Consider the following 14,916-nt stretch of genomic DNA (forward strand, 5'->3'; position numbering starts at 1 on the left):
ATGATTGGTATTGAAAGATCACTGTGGTGGATGGGGTCCAGATGGCTATGTCTCCCCGTGTACCGCCACACCATCCTGATCTCCTGTAAAGCACCCGGTCACTCCATCAGTGGAAGTCCGAGTCCTTCGTTCTGCTGAGCTATAAACAGTTGTGTTCAAGACCTGACAAAGCATCCTCGTAACTGACAAAGCACAACCCTGTGGAAGAATAAGGGATTGCACATTGTTTAACTGCAGTAGGTAGTATAGTGGTTAAAGCCATCGCCATGCAACCAAAGGAAATGGGTTCAAATCCCTGACTGCAGCACTCTTGTGCAAGGCATCAGTTGAAATTAATTAGAATTCTGCTTTTTTCTTGTCTGGAGGCATGTGAAGGGAGGGTGTATTTTTGGGGTAAAAGATGGCAAAAAAAAAAAAAAAAATCATTCACAACAACACCTATGCATCATCCTGTCGTTCTAAATGACTCAAAAGCATCAAGAAACCGCAGATAATTGGATCTCAAAATTTCTACAAAAGCCAACAGAAGAAACTCGTTCCATAACAATATGTACAGAGACTGCTTCAGAATTACATCAATGGATTTATTTTAAAAGGGTCAGTCTTGCAGCATTTGTTCTTTTTTTGGGCAAAGAGCTCAACCTGACACTAGGTCACATCACTCACACCACCCTGAAGAAGCACCCTTCAACTGGTGTTCGGCAAGATGATATTACTTAGGAACACGTTGAAATGAGTCATAAATTATTCTGTCTCCTTGATTTCATGTACAATACTGCACAGCAAGAGCCTTTCCCTTGTTCGAGGAACAAGAGGCAAACAGTACTTCAAATGAATTATGTACATTTCAATATCTTCACAAAAAGACACACTAGATATGTATCAAGTGAATACTGAAGTGTAAAAAAAGACCCATTTAGCGATAAAGGAATTTTATGTTACTTATGCTCAATGACCGTGTTGAGTTGTGGGAGACAGCACCTGACAGGATACATGCCTATGAGTTTACTGCCTTCCAAGGACAAAGCAATGGTGCCATGTGCAGCAGGGGGGGGGGCCCTGAGGAATGCAACAGCAAGGCAGCTCACAGTTAAGGCATCAACTGGTTTTGGTCCGGTTCAGTGCTGGGTTTCATAACCCAGTTTCCTCCACATTCCAGGGGTTGCTTTCAAAATTCCCTGTCAACAGAAAACAAAAACACACTGTGCATAGTTTTGACCTATCTACACAGCAAAACACATCCCGGGACTGGGATCTTAGCACAGCGTGTTCCCGCACCAGTGATCAATCACCCCGCACTCTGGATGGCTTTCTTGTCCAGAGCCAACAAGTCCTGTCTGGAGGTAAGGGGATCAGGGCCAACTCTTTCTATTTAGGCAGATCGTTTCTCTTGCTTTTCACTGGGGGCCTCTGCTTCTTGGTTCCAGTTCTTCAGACCCTCGGGCAGACTGGTGTCCTCCTCAAAGCTGCCCGTGCCCTCCACAAACTCTTCGTACGTGGACTTCTCCATGAATGGCCGCGGCCCCAGCAGTTCCAGCATGTCTGCCTTGTCCAGGACCTCCTTTTCCAGAAGTCGCATGCCAACCTGAAGAAGGATGAGAAAGAAGTCACTCTATCAACGGCAAGCGACAGACCCTCCCTGACGCAGTGCATTACACTGCTAAACACATCTGCCTCCCTATATTTAAACAAAATGCTGCCTCATACGTTGCCAGCTGAATATTTACACAAGCAGTGCGGGTTAAGCGGCTTTCCGGAGGATCCCCCAACACGGATTTCAACTCATCAGATTTTTAGTGCTGACCCAGTTTAAACGTGATGGACCACCTGCTGGTCCTTGGAAAACCATACGAACCACAATTTAGACAGCGTTTAAAGTTAAAAATTTTTTAGAGGCCCCAAAACAAATACTGTACCAAGCAAATACACATGTATACATTCTCCACTTATTTCTGCTTTACTATTTTAATTGCTGGATGTGCTTATGAACATTCATCAGGGACTCCAGTGAATGATGACACCATTGCACTGCACCACTGTTAAGAACAGTAATATAATGTTTAGAAACTTTCCCTTATCTGCTAATCATCTGTTAAATAAATAGGAATGCAAATGGACAATCAGGGAGGGACATTACACTGTAATCTAAACCAGACTGGAGAACAAAACATTCATAATGTAGATTAATTTCCGCCTATATACTGGAGGTAATGTGCTGTAAGGATGAATTCGGAAAAGAAATGAAAACCAGAAATCACCTTCAGTAACGAATGAACCCGTCATTTAATCATTTCCTTTTATAGTTTAGTGCAAATAATTGTACTTTGTTTCCTTAATTTTATATTTTTTGGGTCACTGCTCTAGATTTAAATTGCCAACTACATTAACAAATTACACGATACATAAAAATATAATTGATAAGTGTTTATCATGTTACTACATGTATACTGTATGTCTTTGCAGAAAGACAAATTAGTTAAATAGAATCAACACTGGAAAATGAAAAAGACATGAGATGGAAACCTGCAGCAAAGATTAGAGGAAAAAAAACATGTCATTGTGATGAGTCTGAATTCTGCATTCTGATCACAACATCAAATCAGTCTCATAACCATGTTAACAGATATATGTACCAGTTTACAAATCTGGGTAGTTCCAGGAATTAGGAACTCCTACAACAGTTGGGCAACACACCTTCTCTACCAGGTCCTTCTTGTCTGTGACGAGGTCCAGTGTCCTTTCAAACGCTGAGTTGATGAGGTCCCGCACCTCCTCGTCAATAAGCTGTGCTGTGGCCTCACTGTAGGGCTTCTCCATCACTACCTCACCCTGGCGTGGGAGGTCGAAGGACACCTGGCCCACCTTCTCACTCATCCCAAACTGCACAATCTGTAGGAGGACACACAGAGCAACAAGCCATCAGAAAAGTCTCTGAATTCTTAAAGCAGACTTTGTCTGTAGCATGTTCTCCATAAGTGGATATCCATCATACTGTTGACGAATACAGCAGTCTTTTCAGCACCTTTCACTAAAGCAAACTGATAATTTCCTATAATCACTAATTATTTCCAGGGCAGCAGGTAAAGCTAGAGCCACTGCCTTTGGACTCGAAATATCCAGGTTCAAATCACACCTCTTGCTGTAGTACCCTTGAGAATGGCAGTTACCTTAACTTGCTCCATTAAAAATTACACTGCTACATAAATATTTTTAAAAAATTTTAAATGGCTGCTTAACGTTGTAAATTGCTTTGAAGAAATGGGCAACTGCACAAATAAATTAATAATAAATGTGAAATCAGAAACACGTATTGAGAGCCACGTGTTCCCAACAACAATGACTGAATCAGTGAATGTTTTACTTGGGAAGAAACTTTAATTAAAGTACTAAGACCATGTGCTCAGGAGGTACAAGCTTTCCCTTGACTTCAGTGCTTTAAATTATTTTGGTTGTATGTGTCTATGAACAAAGATGAATAATGACAACAGCTGCGGATGGCAGAGCTCAACAGTACCTGTGCATATGCTGACTGAGTAACCTTCTTGAGGTCATCCTGTGCTCCAGTGGTGACCCTGCCGAAGAAGACCTGCTCTGCCACGCGCCCCCCGAGCATCATGCACATGCGGTCAATGAGTTGCTCCCGTGTGTACAGGTACTGCTCCTTGGGCAGGTACTGTGCGTAGCCTAGACCCTTTCCTCGGGGGATGATGGACACCTGCAGCAAAATAAGTAGAGCAGAATGTCAACCCACTGTCTATGATTTCTTTTTTATTTGGTTTCTGGAGTTGTGTTCATGTAAAGCTGCATTGACTGCATCTGGGCCCTTAATTGAGCTTCACTTTCTAAGAAAGGGTCCTCACTCATCATTCCTCCCTATACTACAGCCTTCAAAGTAAAACAACAATGCTTCCAAATCCCAAGTAATCAGCAAGGTTTGGGCTCTGTACCTTGAGCAGGGGGTCTGCATGCTCGAGGAACCAGCCCACCACAGCGTGGCCAGCCTCGTGGTAAGCTACCGTCTTCTTCTCAGCAGGCTGCAGGATCTGAGTCTTCTTTTCCAGGCCTAGACCGCATGGGAAAAAAAAATCCATGAGAAGGTCACATAATATGAAATACTGCATGAGAGAGCTGTTCTTCCCTTTCCTACCTACTATACAGTGTTGAGTCTATAGGGAATTAGAAGGTTGCAACACAGCCAGAGGTCAAGCCCCTGTTTTTCCACTCCATCAATCACTTGTTCTATTCAGCGTTGCAGTGGAGCCTATCTTGGAAGTATATGACATAAAGCGGGGGAACAGCCTAGATGGAACAAGTGCATTGCAAGAATCTCTTTTGTGCGCTCTCTCTCTCTCTCTCTCTCTCACACCAGCAATAAAGCCTTCAAAATAATTTCAACAGCATCATATACAAAACAGAGCTGGTGACATGAACTGGCACTTTATGGAGTCTTTAATCCAACGCAACCTCTACATTTACATTTATTTCTCTAAAACAATAAACAGCTCAGAGAAAACAAAAGTGCATTTCACCAATAGATGATATAGATGCAGACATGTGACTCTTGAAATACAGTCAGTCAGCCAGTCTAAGGCCCTCATACCTCAACCAGCCTACATTACACGAGAAGCTGCATACAGAATTGGTAGTGCGACTATCACTAATATTCTCTTTTATGGCATGTTGTCCAGCAAAACCCAGGTTGGCCATTTTGCCTCCAAGTACTGCTGCATTTAGAAGTGTAGTTTCAGCAGAGATTTCATGACTGGATGCCCTACCTGACCTATAATCACAACAGTTCTTTTTTCCCTAAAATAATGTAGTATAAATTTATAGAGTAGATAGGAGATCATAAGGAAAGTGAGACCACAGAAGATATGTTTTGAAACCCTTGTTGAATGCTGAGAGGGGTTCAGCAGTTCTGAATTTCTAAATCCAGATGAAAAGGATAGAGGAGCCAGGTTCTCTGGATGGATGAAGGAGACTCCCTCCCAGCAGGCGGTCCAGCTGTCTAATGCAAAACTGTAGTCTTAAGGTTTCCACTTTACTCAGGTACCAATGAAACTGGAAATTCTCATTGCTTTTCACCTTCATGTTTGTGCAGAAGAAACTGCCAGACCACTTCCCACGACTGCGGGACTCTTTAAGACTATTTGCCAGTCCAGCCTTTCTACTTTCGACTATAAATATGTCTCAACGCAAAATGACGCAACTCTTCCAGTCAGTCCCCAACGAATGGTGTTGTACTGACCTCCGATCACCCGCTCAATGGCCTGTTCAAAATGCTTCGTGTTGATGAACGGATTGAGGTGCCTGGCAGCAATGAGTGCCGCTTCATTGCACACGTTGGCAATGTCGGCTCCTGAGGTGAGAAAACACACACGTGACAGATGCTGGATTTCTGATCAGAAATCACCGTATGGGACGACAGGACATTAAAGATCAAGGAACTGCATGATTAAATTTCAATGCTTCTCAATACCCCTCACTCTGTGGAGAAAAACTCACCCGTGAAGCCAGGGGTGAGGGCTGCCAGCTTTCTGGCCAGTCCATCCTTGTCCAAACTGGTGTCCACTTTGAGGGGATGCAAGTGCACCTTGAAGATGGAGGCTCTACCCTTGATGTCAGGTGGACCTGAGAAAGGTTGGAACGTGTTTTACTGCTTCAGAGTAGCCTAAACAGACACGACGGAAAAGGACAAGCTTGCTTTTCATCACTGCTGTGAACACGTGTGGGATTGACCTCTGACACAGCGGAGATACATAGCAGCATCAGAGAGAATTGAAAATCCCAGCTTTAACAATAAAATGACACACTGAGGCAAAACCTAACAGCCACACTCCATAAATGGTTACATTTTTTTTTTTTTAAATGTCCTGAAAACTGTAAACACAGTAGCCTTAATTAGCATCAGACAAAACATTTCAACTGCAATGTGTTTAAAATAAAAATCACCAAAGAAACCTTTGAGTTTTGCAACAAATTATTTTCTTATGAAAATATAAAACCTCTTAGTGACCTTAATTCTCTCCAGCTACTTCAAGCTATACAGCACTTTCCGATAAAAAGACAAGACAAAGCACCACTCATACCATTAGACAACTCTAACTTTAATCTCTTACATTTGCACTTATTATTTAGCAGAGACTTTTCTCCAAAGCCACTTCCAATGAACTCTATGTAGTGTTATCAGCCCACACACCTTATTCACCAAGGTGACTTACACTGCTAGATGCATTACTTACACTGGTCACTCATCCATACATCAAGTGGAACACACTCTTGCTGTCACTCACACACTGTGGGAAAATCTGAACAGCATGTCTTTGGACTGTGTGAGGAAACCAGAGCACCCAGAGGAAACACACGCAGACACTGGGAGAACATGCAAACTCCACACAGGCTGAGCGGGGATCGAACCCACGTCCTCTCACACCATCCAGGTGCTGTGAGACAGCAGCGCTACTCGCTGTGCCACCATGCTGCCCACTCTTAATAACACAGTCTTACGATTTCTGCACAGGGTGTTAGCAGCAAAGCTCATTTCCATGCATCCTTTCTGAGGGGATGCAACAGATTACAGAGTCACTAGAAGGATAAATCAGACACATTCAGAGGAGCAAATCTGTTAATCCGGCTAGGATTCCGGGGACTATATCTTCACAGGGGTTCAGCGCACGTACAGGATAAAGGTTCAGAGCCGTACCTATGAAGATCTGACGGTCAAACCTCCCTGGTCTCATCAGGGCCGGGTCCAAGATGTCGGGCCGGTTAGTTCCGGCCAAAACTACTACATTAGTGCTTGTGTTAAAACCTGGTCAAGTAAGGAAACGGCAGAGGTTCAGCACCAAGAAATAAGAAGTAAAAGCAATACTGACCATTTAATATACTGACAAACAATAATGTATTTCCAGTGCACAACTGAATTCATGAGTACAGCAGCAGCAGACTTAAATAGGCAACTATATTTTAAAGTGCTTCCTTTGAGTGACATGCACTTCCCTTCCCTATCCTACAACAGACACACCATCCATCTCCACCAGAAGCTGGTTGAGGGTGTTTTCCTGCTCGCTCTGGCCCCCAAAGTTTCCCCGGCCTCTCTTCCTCCCCACCGCATCGATCTCGTCAATGAACAGGATGCAGGGGGCATGCTTTCGGGCCATAGCGAACATATCTCTCACCTGAAAGAGAACACAGTCAAGGCAGGGCGCAGGTCAGATTCTTGTATGGTTTTCAATATTCATTTGAAGCAGCCAAGTTTAGTTGTGATTAAACAATCATTATTTCGTAAAGCACATTAAAACTGTTGTGATATGCACGCGGGCGCACACACTGTATGAAACTGCGGCGAGCAGGAGCCTAACCCGGCAACGCAGGGCGCAAAGCTGAAGGGGAGGAAGCACACCCCGGACGGGACGCCAGTCCACTGCAAGACACCCCAAGTAGGACTCGAACCCCAGACCCACCACAGAGCAGGCCCCAGCCAAACCCGCTGCATTACCGCACCCCCCCGCCCCTTCATGATATGCCTGTTATTTAATTTTGGTGGTAGTCATATGTTTATGTTTTCCACTGCAGGTTTCTACTGATTTCTGCCTTGAAGGGACAACCACTGATTAAAAGCACTAACTACTACTTACATCCTTCAGAATTATATCTCCCCATCATCCCACTTACCCTAGCAGGCCCCACTCCAACAAACATCTCCAGAAACTCGGAGCCATTGACAGTGATGAAGGGGACATTTGCCTCCCCAGCAGTGGCTTTTGCAAGGAGGGTTTTCCCTGTCCCTGGGGGTCCAGACAGCACCGCACCCTGCGCAATAAGAACAAAAAGCAAACAAGTAATGAGCCTTAGGCCCAATCTTTCTTTTTTTTGTCAAACACTTCTAATTGTCACATTCACCACCAGTTTAGACTGTGTTCCATTGTTGTGATCCTTTCAGCTGTTTATCAGCACTATAGCAACTGCACTTCTAGACTATGTAATGGATACCTTTTTGTTGGTTTTTATAACTCAGCTTCCAAACAGTTTGCCATGCGCGTTCCAAGCGTTATCTCGAAATTAACACACTCCAGCAGCAACACTTAATTCAGTTATACAATTACAGCTTGGTTTCTCCATTCCAGCCTCTTTTGGTGCCCAGAGGCTAATTAAATTTGCTACTTCCTGCCATAGTATGTTAACGCTTAGTGCTAATCAAAAAAAAGAAAAAAAAAAATGTGTGGGTGATAGGGATACATGACTTACATGTGGAATATACACTTTTTAACACACAGCATCATCCAATGATTTCAACAAGGACATATCACTACACTTTTTGTAACCTGTTTTATCCATTTCTTAACAGACTTTCATTAGATTTTCTGTATTTTCAGTTTATCAGTATTTGCATGACATCACTATGTCACTTCACGAAATGTACACATACACCAAGGAAGGCATCGAGTCGAAATGTGGCCGTACTGTACAAACGATTTCACTAAACTAAGTGGAATAAATAACTTTAGCACCCAACATTGTTACGCATTCATTTTTCATACTGAGTTGAGCAAGCCTTTTGATAACTCCAAACACTAAAACATTCAATTACCCAACAAGGAAATAGATAACCTTACAAGCAGTAACACAAAATTGCTGAGGTTACTGTACATGACTGCACAACAAGGCCTGTAGCCAGCAAAGTCTTTCACAGCATTTCCCACTGATATTACCTTGGGGATTTTAGCCCCAAGATCCTGGTACTGTTTTGGGTTCTTCAGGAAGTTGACAAACTCAAGGATCTCCAGCTTGGCCTCTTCACATCCAGCCACATCCTTGAACTTGACATCAATGTTGTCCTTCATCATCTTCGCTGTGGTTTCACTCATGCTGAACAGGCCACCGCCCCTGCCCCCACGCCCACCTGCCATCGGCCCTTGCCGTAGAGTGAAGAGGAGGAACCCAATCAGGAGTAAAGTGGGAATCATGCTCATCAAGAAAGACCTAGAAAACAGAAGGAAAACTCAGGTGCCTGGTTTGAGAAATTCTCACTTGAGCAGGCGAGCAATGGGTGACACTGATAGAGGGTTCTCTCTGCATTCTTAAGGAGTAATATCACAGTATAATACATGTGCACATACACAACTATATATAAATTTACACCACACTTATTTCCTAGACATATGCAATGATTTATTTTATCCCTATTATTTTACCTTGATAACACTTTCATATTTACAAGTTGATATCTCATAGGATTATAAACTACAATTGGTTGCAGGGGAAACACTGTACTGTAATAGTCCAAAATACTCATAGAAACCCAAATGAATGTCAAAACCCATCTAAAACAGTACTTGCTAATTCACATGGCGAACATAGCCCTTATAATGAAACTCCCTGCACTATTTTCCTGAAAATTATAGCAGTTCTGCCTTTATTTTTAATTAATTCATTTTTTAATAATAAATCTGAGGTATATCAACAGACAAAAATATTTGACACAAGTCACCAACTTAAAAAAAATAAAAATTACTGCAACTGGTTGCAGTGCGCTTAAGTTGACAAAAATTCATCTGTCCATCTGGAAGGTTTTAAGACAGCTATAGTGAACTCTTCTTGCAATTCTGTACAATTCTATAAAAACTCACCTCTTCCAGACTCACTTCGCCCATGATCTTTCAAGCTCATGTAAGGTATAAACGTTCATGCGCCATAACTTTATGATAATGGCCTAATAAACCTTTACACAGCTACTCCTGTACTATACGTTAACGTCTGTGTATTTGTTTAAAAAAAAAAAAAAAAAAAATAGTAGAAAGGTGATGAGGAATCGTCGATATTCTGAGTTTTATGCAGCTACTCGTGTGATGAGCGTTGGTGCATATAGTGGAAATAAACAAACAAACTAATAAACTTTACTTAAGAATCACACGTTTGCAACTATGTCTCTCTTTCTCCTAATGTAATGCACAAATTGCATTGTCTATGAGATGTACGTCGCCGTGGAGAACAGCGTCTGCTACATGAATGAATATAAATTCTGACTAGCCATTTCTTTATTTACTTCTTGTTCTACGGGCTAAACAAGACTGAAAACATTGCATTTTTGTTTAAATTTTCATTTTCACGTTTATAAAGCATTTGGAAATTTAATGCTGACCACTGAAGGACACAGTTCACCTGGGTTGTTTTTGAGCACTTTATAAATGAGTACCTTTCATCGCAAAGTTTGTAATCAAAAACCTGCAAGGTATCAACACAGAGCAGACAAATAGCAGCAAGATACCCATTGTGAATAAAGGCGAACTCCCCCTTACACAAAACACACAAACCTTATCTGTACTTTGACAGTTCATTGCATTGCATGAAATGCTCATCTGCAATATAGACATATGAACCAGTTTCAGTTTCGCTGCTGAAAAAAAAGGTAGTTTTGGTTACTTTGGTTAACTTTCCAAGGTCTCAGAGTGTCCAGCCTGACTTATTCTCACCCGTCGCTTTCAGTGCTGTACACCACTGCCACCCGGTGAGATGGCTCCATGCCCATCTCTTGCTGGGCCGCTTCCAGATTCCGCTCAAATGTGTCCACACTGCCGATGTTGAACCACACATAGCTCTGGGGGTAAAACGCAACAACAAGCAAACAAAAGATGAATCACTTGTAGACAGATCATCCCGAAATGTACTCTTGGACAGAACTAACAGCTAACTGTGAAAATATCAATACAGACACATTTCCCATGGGAACTACATTATGTTGCTTAGAAATTAAGCAAATATTTGATATTATAATATACATAATTTAGTGGGGGGGGGGGGCGTGGTGGCACAGCAGGTTTGGCCTGTGCCTGCTTTCTGGTGGGTCTGAGGTTCGAGTCCCACTTCGGGTGCTTTGTGACGGACTGGCGTCCCGTCCTGGGTGTGTCCCCTCCCCCTCCAGCCTTGCGCCCCGTACTGCCGGGTTAGGCTCTGGCTCGCCGTGACCCCCGAATGGGACAAGCAGTTTCTGTCAATGTGTGTGTGTGTGTATATATATATATATACAGGAGCAGGAGCCGGCCCAACCCACTGCGCCACCGAGCCCCCCTACAATTTATATAGTCTGACATAATTTTTTACTTACCACACCAGAGGTGTTGGCCCCTGACAGTAAGATTACACGCACATACTGCTTATTAACAACTTCCAAGCGATCAACCTGTTCAATGAATATAGAAGAACAGAATTAGTAACCCAGATCTCCGACCACTAAAACGAATAATTGAACATAACTCACATTAACCCAGTCATGATGATGATAAGCACACTATTATTATTATTGTAAATTTATTGTTTAGCTGACAGATCATATTTCAGGAGCAACAATTCAGGAATTCGGATAATTCCAAAGCTTTCACTTTCTCCCCCAATCAAAAAAAAAACCACATAAAACATACTCTTCAAAGACCAAAAAAAAAAAAAAAAATCATTCATGCCTGGTCAAATCTTTCATTACATAGAAAGAACCAGGACAATTCTTAGGAGTTTAAACAGATGCAAAAGCTCTCACCAGTCCTCTGGCCAGGTAGAAATGGACAAATTCTTTCCAGGAGATCTCCTTCCCCGGGTCTCTGAAGTACAGATAAAGAAGCGTAGAGGATATACCGGCAGCTGCGATGGCCAGGTACCGGAAATCCTTCTCATCCCAGGGAAAGTCTCCCTGCAATAGGATGAACAGAAAAACTTCAGAAGATCTCCTCCAGAACAAACTCACTCATTCACTATCAGTAATCGCTTGTCCAAGTCTGGGTCACGGTGGTCCAGAAGCACAGGGCACCTTCTGAATACGAGACCACCAGCTACGGTCCTCCTTTCCTCCTTTCTTTCCTCCTCCTCCACCACCAGCCCCCCCTCTGTCAGCATGGAACTTGGATTCCACTATCCATTTAAAAAATAAAAAAATTGATCAGACCATTTTATTGACCGTGTTGCACATCATCAATATGTACTAGAAGGATATGAACAGTCCAATACCAGTGGGGTCTCCTTCTGATTTCTTGACTCCAGAGGAGCCATCGTTCTTTGAAGCCTCATTGTCAGCATCTGCGCAGATAAATTTACAAAGCATGAACACCAGCAATGGGAACTGCACGCCAAACACATTTCCATGGTGCAGTAGTCCAGGTAGACAGTGATGCCACTCAAGCTTTATATTTTCAAACGGGGTGTCAGGATAACACATAAGGAGAAAGCAGTACCTCTGGGTGTCTTGTTGGAGCAGAACAACAAGCGTGAAGAACAAACACTTTTCGTAGATCCCAAGGTCTTTATTCCAGATAAAGGAGTAAGATTCTGGGAGATATAATCACAATTTTTATGAATCTCTCTGGCCTTTTCCCATTATAACTATTCATACAGCCTTCATACAAATAAGTCAGATGAAAAACTGCTGCAATTGCTTGTAAAAATACTCCCCCCCAACAATGGGCTTATTCTGTGCAATGGCCTTTTGTGCTGTTATACATTCTTTGTACTTCCACAGCAGATATTTTGTTCACCACCTATTATATCTTCCACTCTGCAAAGGCAGTGTACATACTTCCTATCACAGTAACAGTGTCAACCAGTCACAGCCCTTTATTAAGGTATATCTAATATTACGAATGAAATAGATTCAATGCTGTTTTTAACAGTTCATTTAGCTGACACTTCTCTCCAGAGTGATGTACAGAATTGAGCTATTTATAATTATTTCCCCATTTATACGGCAAGGTCATTTTCAGTTAAGCAGTTCAGGTTTATTACCTTCCTGAAGGGTACTAGGGTAGCAGTGATATTCAAACATGTTTTTGTAATATTACACAGGGCCTCTAAAGGCATAGCGTCCACATGCTTTGCAGAGTGGAAGACACAGGCAGTGATCTTGTGAACTTTATTTTGATTGCAAACAATTTTCAGCCAAAATAATTCAGTACCATGCCCCATGCCCAATGCTTCCAGCATAGACTATGGTTAGTAATAATAATGCCATGATGGACATGATGTGCCTTTGTGAACTGGAACATCAAGTTAACACTCAGCTACAATGACTTTAGTTGTAAATTGACACAAAAAGTCTATTTCAACCTAGAATGCCCAGGAGGGGTGGGCAGCCATTGCCAACTGGACCCCCAAAGTTTTTTTTTTTCCCTCCCTTGACTCTCAGATGGGAATTTTTTTTTTATCCTTTTCTCCATGGCCAGTAGGCATAACTACAGCTTTAATAACTGCATGGATACTGTAGCAATTTCAAGTCAAGTGGCTTTATTGTCATTTCAACCAATATACAGCTGGTACAATATACAATGAAACTAAACAATGTTCCTCCAGGACCTTGGTACTACATAAAACAACACATGGCTACCTATATAGGACCACAGAAAGTGCACATGTGCAAATAGCACAAGATAATACAATAATTAACAAATGAAACACAGTAAAAACAGAAGATATTACAATAAATACTACAGATTTAAATATACTAATTTGCAGCAAAAAATACAGTTGTCAGTACAGTTACCATGGAATCCTGTCAGTTATATATTAAATGATATCTGCCTTATCCCTTTGTTTGTTCAGCACTTCATGTCATTGTGAGAAAAGAGCTATATAACTGGATTGAATTAATAAGCAGTTACTGATAACGAATGAATGAATGAATAAAAGATGGAAATTTAAAATTAACAATGCTGATGTTCTCATTGTCATATACAAAATTGCATTTTACATCTGCAATTATAAGTCACATATTTCTCATCCAGTATTATTAAAATTCCCCCAAGAAGAAATGATGACCCGACCCCTCACAACGGGAATTCAACTAACGGCATCATTTCATGGAACGAATTAACCGCATTACGACGTGAGAAGTGTGCGCACTGCAACGAACGAACAAAATAAATTGCACACGCCGGAGATGTGCAAGACTCTCTTACAACGAATTCGTTGCTCAATCCAAATGTTATTTTTTACCAAAAGCTTGTTGACGGCACTGAAGTAAATATTTGCTGAGCGAAAAGACCACGACTGCGTGCGTGACGTGAGTGAGTAGTTTAGATTCGATGAAGAAAAAAAAACAAAAAAAAAAAACTTTTAAAAGTCTCACACAGGAAAGAAAGTTGAAACACGATATAGAGATAATTTCAAACACAAAAAAACTGTTTTAAATTCGTATTCGTGTTAATAACAGTTGTTATTGAGCGAAAGTTGAGTGTGTGTCCAACTCGTCGTAGTCGACTCGCCTTCTCCTCGGCTGTTTTGAAACAACAGCGCGTTCACGTTAACAAAGAAACAAAATAACCTTACTGGGAGAGCAGTGTCACGATAACTGAGCGCTGGCAGCGTCCTGGATGTCACCACCAAACTGTTTAATCTCCATGCGGGATCGCCGCACCGTACAAGGCGAGCAGCTGCGGACAGCAGTCCGACCATTCGAACCATAGTAACACCGCCGCCACTGGACGACTAAGACTCCGCCACTGACTTTACAGCCACTTCCTCCCCCGCACCAACCACACTACGTCACATTTAGGACTCCAAAGGCAGGCGAGCTGCACTTAACGCTGCCTGATCTAATTTTTAAATTAATGTAGGGTAATATTTCATTTCAGAGATATTTTTCCAATATTACTCAAAAAACAATGTAAAAAATGAATACTAGATCAAATTATACCAGAATAATTCACACTGATTTAAACGATTTGTTCTTTTTATTCAGGCAAAATCAGAGGTTACCTCCAAGAAGCGCAGGGATCGCTTTGCCGCACGTGTATTGGCGCATGAAGGACACAGACACAGTCGACGGATGAAGTGGTGGGAAACCTTGAGCTGTCGTCCAATTGCTTGTTTTTCGTGTATCCAGCGGAGCGGTTCATGGTTCTTTATACCACGCTTAATTTTTTTTTTTTCCTCCCAAAT

At 42.0% G+C, this 14,916-nt stretch overlaps 1 protein-coding gene across 2 annotated transcripts; it reads right to left on the reverse strand.

Moving 5' to 3' along the window:
• Window positions 1–418: 418 nt before the first annotated feature.
• On the reverse strand, window positions 419–14,452 carry LOC108941234 (AFG3-like protein 1). Of its 2 annotated transcripts, XM_018763927.2 has the most exons (17): window positions 14,305–14,452; window positions 12,219–12,312; window positions 11,995–12,063; window positions 11,798–11,898; window positions 11,531–11,680; window positions 11,105–11,179; window positions 10,473–10,597; window positions 8,712–8,982; window positions 7,675–7,812; window positions 7,025–7,178; window positions 6,704–6,811; window positions 5,506–5,631; window positions 5,249–5,359; window positions 3,948–4,063; window positions 3,515–3,715; window positions 2,695–2,889; window positions 419–1,585 (listed from the first exon to the last, which is right to left on the reverse strand). In XM_018763927.2, exons 1-17 carry the CDS (start codon window positions 14,437–14,439, stop codon window positions 1,373–1,375), a joined length of 2,382 nt encoding a protein of 793 aa, XP_018619443.1. In that variant the 5' UTR covers window positions 14,440–14,452; the 3' UTR covers window positions 419–1,372. The 2 variants fall into 2 exon arrangements, with proteins under 2 accessions (XP_018619443.1, XP_018619444.1); XM_018763928.2 differs by lacking the exons at window positions 11,798–11,898; window positions 12,219–12,312; window positions 14,305–14,452 and having other exon boundaries at window positions 11,995–12,046.
• Window positions 14,453–14,916: the final 464 nt, after the last annotated feature.

The sequence above is a fragment of the Scleropages formosus genome, chromosome 11 (assembly GCF_900964775.1).
Source record: "Scleropages formosus chromosome 11, fSclFor1.1, whole genome shotgun sequence".
In the NCBI taxonomy this organism is placed as follows: domain Eukaryota; kingdom Metazoa; phylum Chordata; class Actinopteri; order Osteoglossiformes; family Osteoglossidae; genus Scleropages; species Scleropages formosus.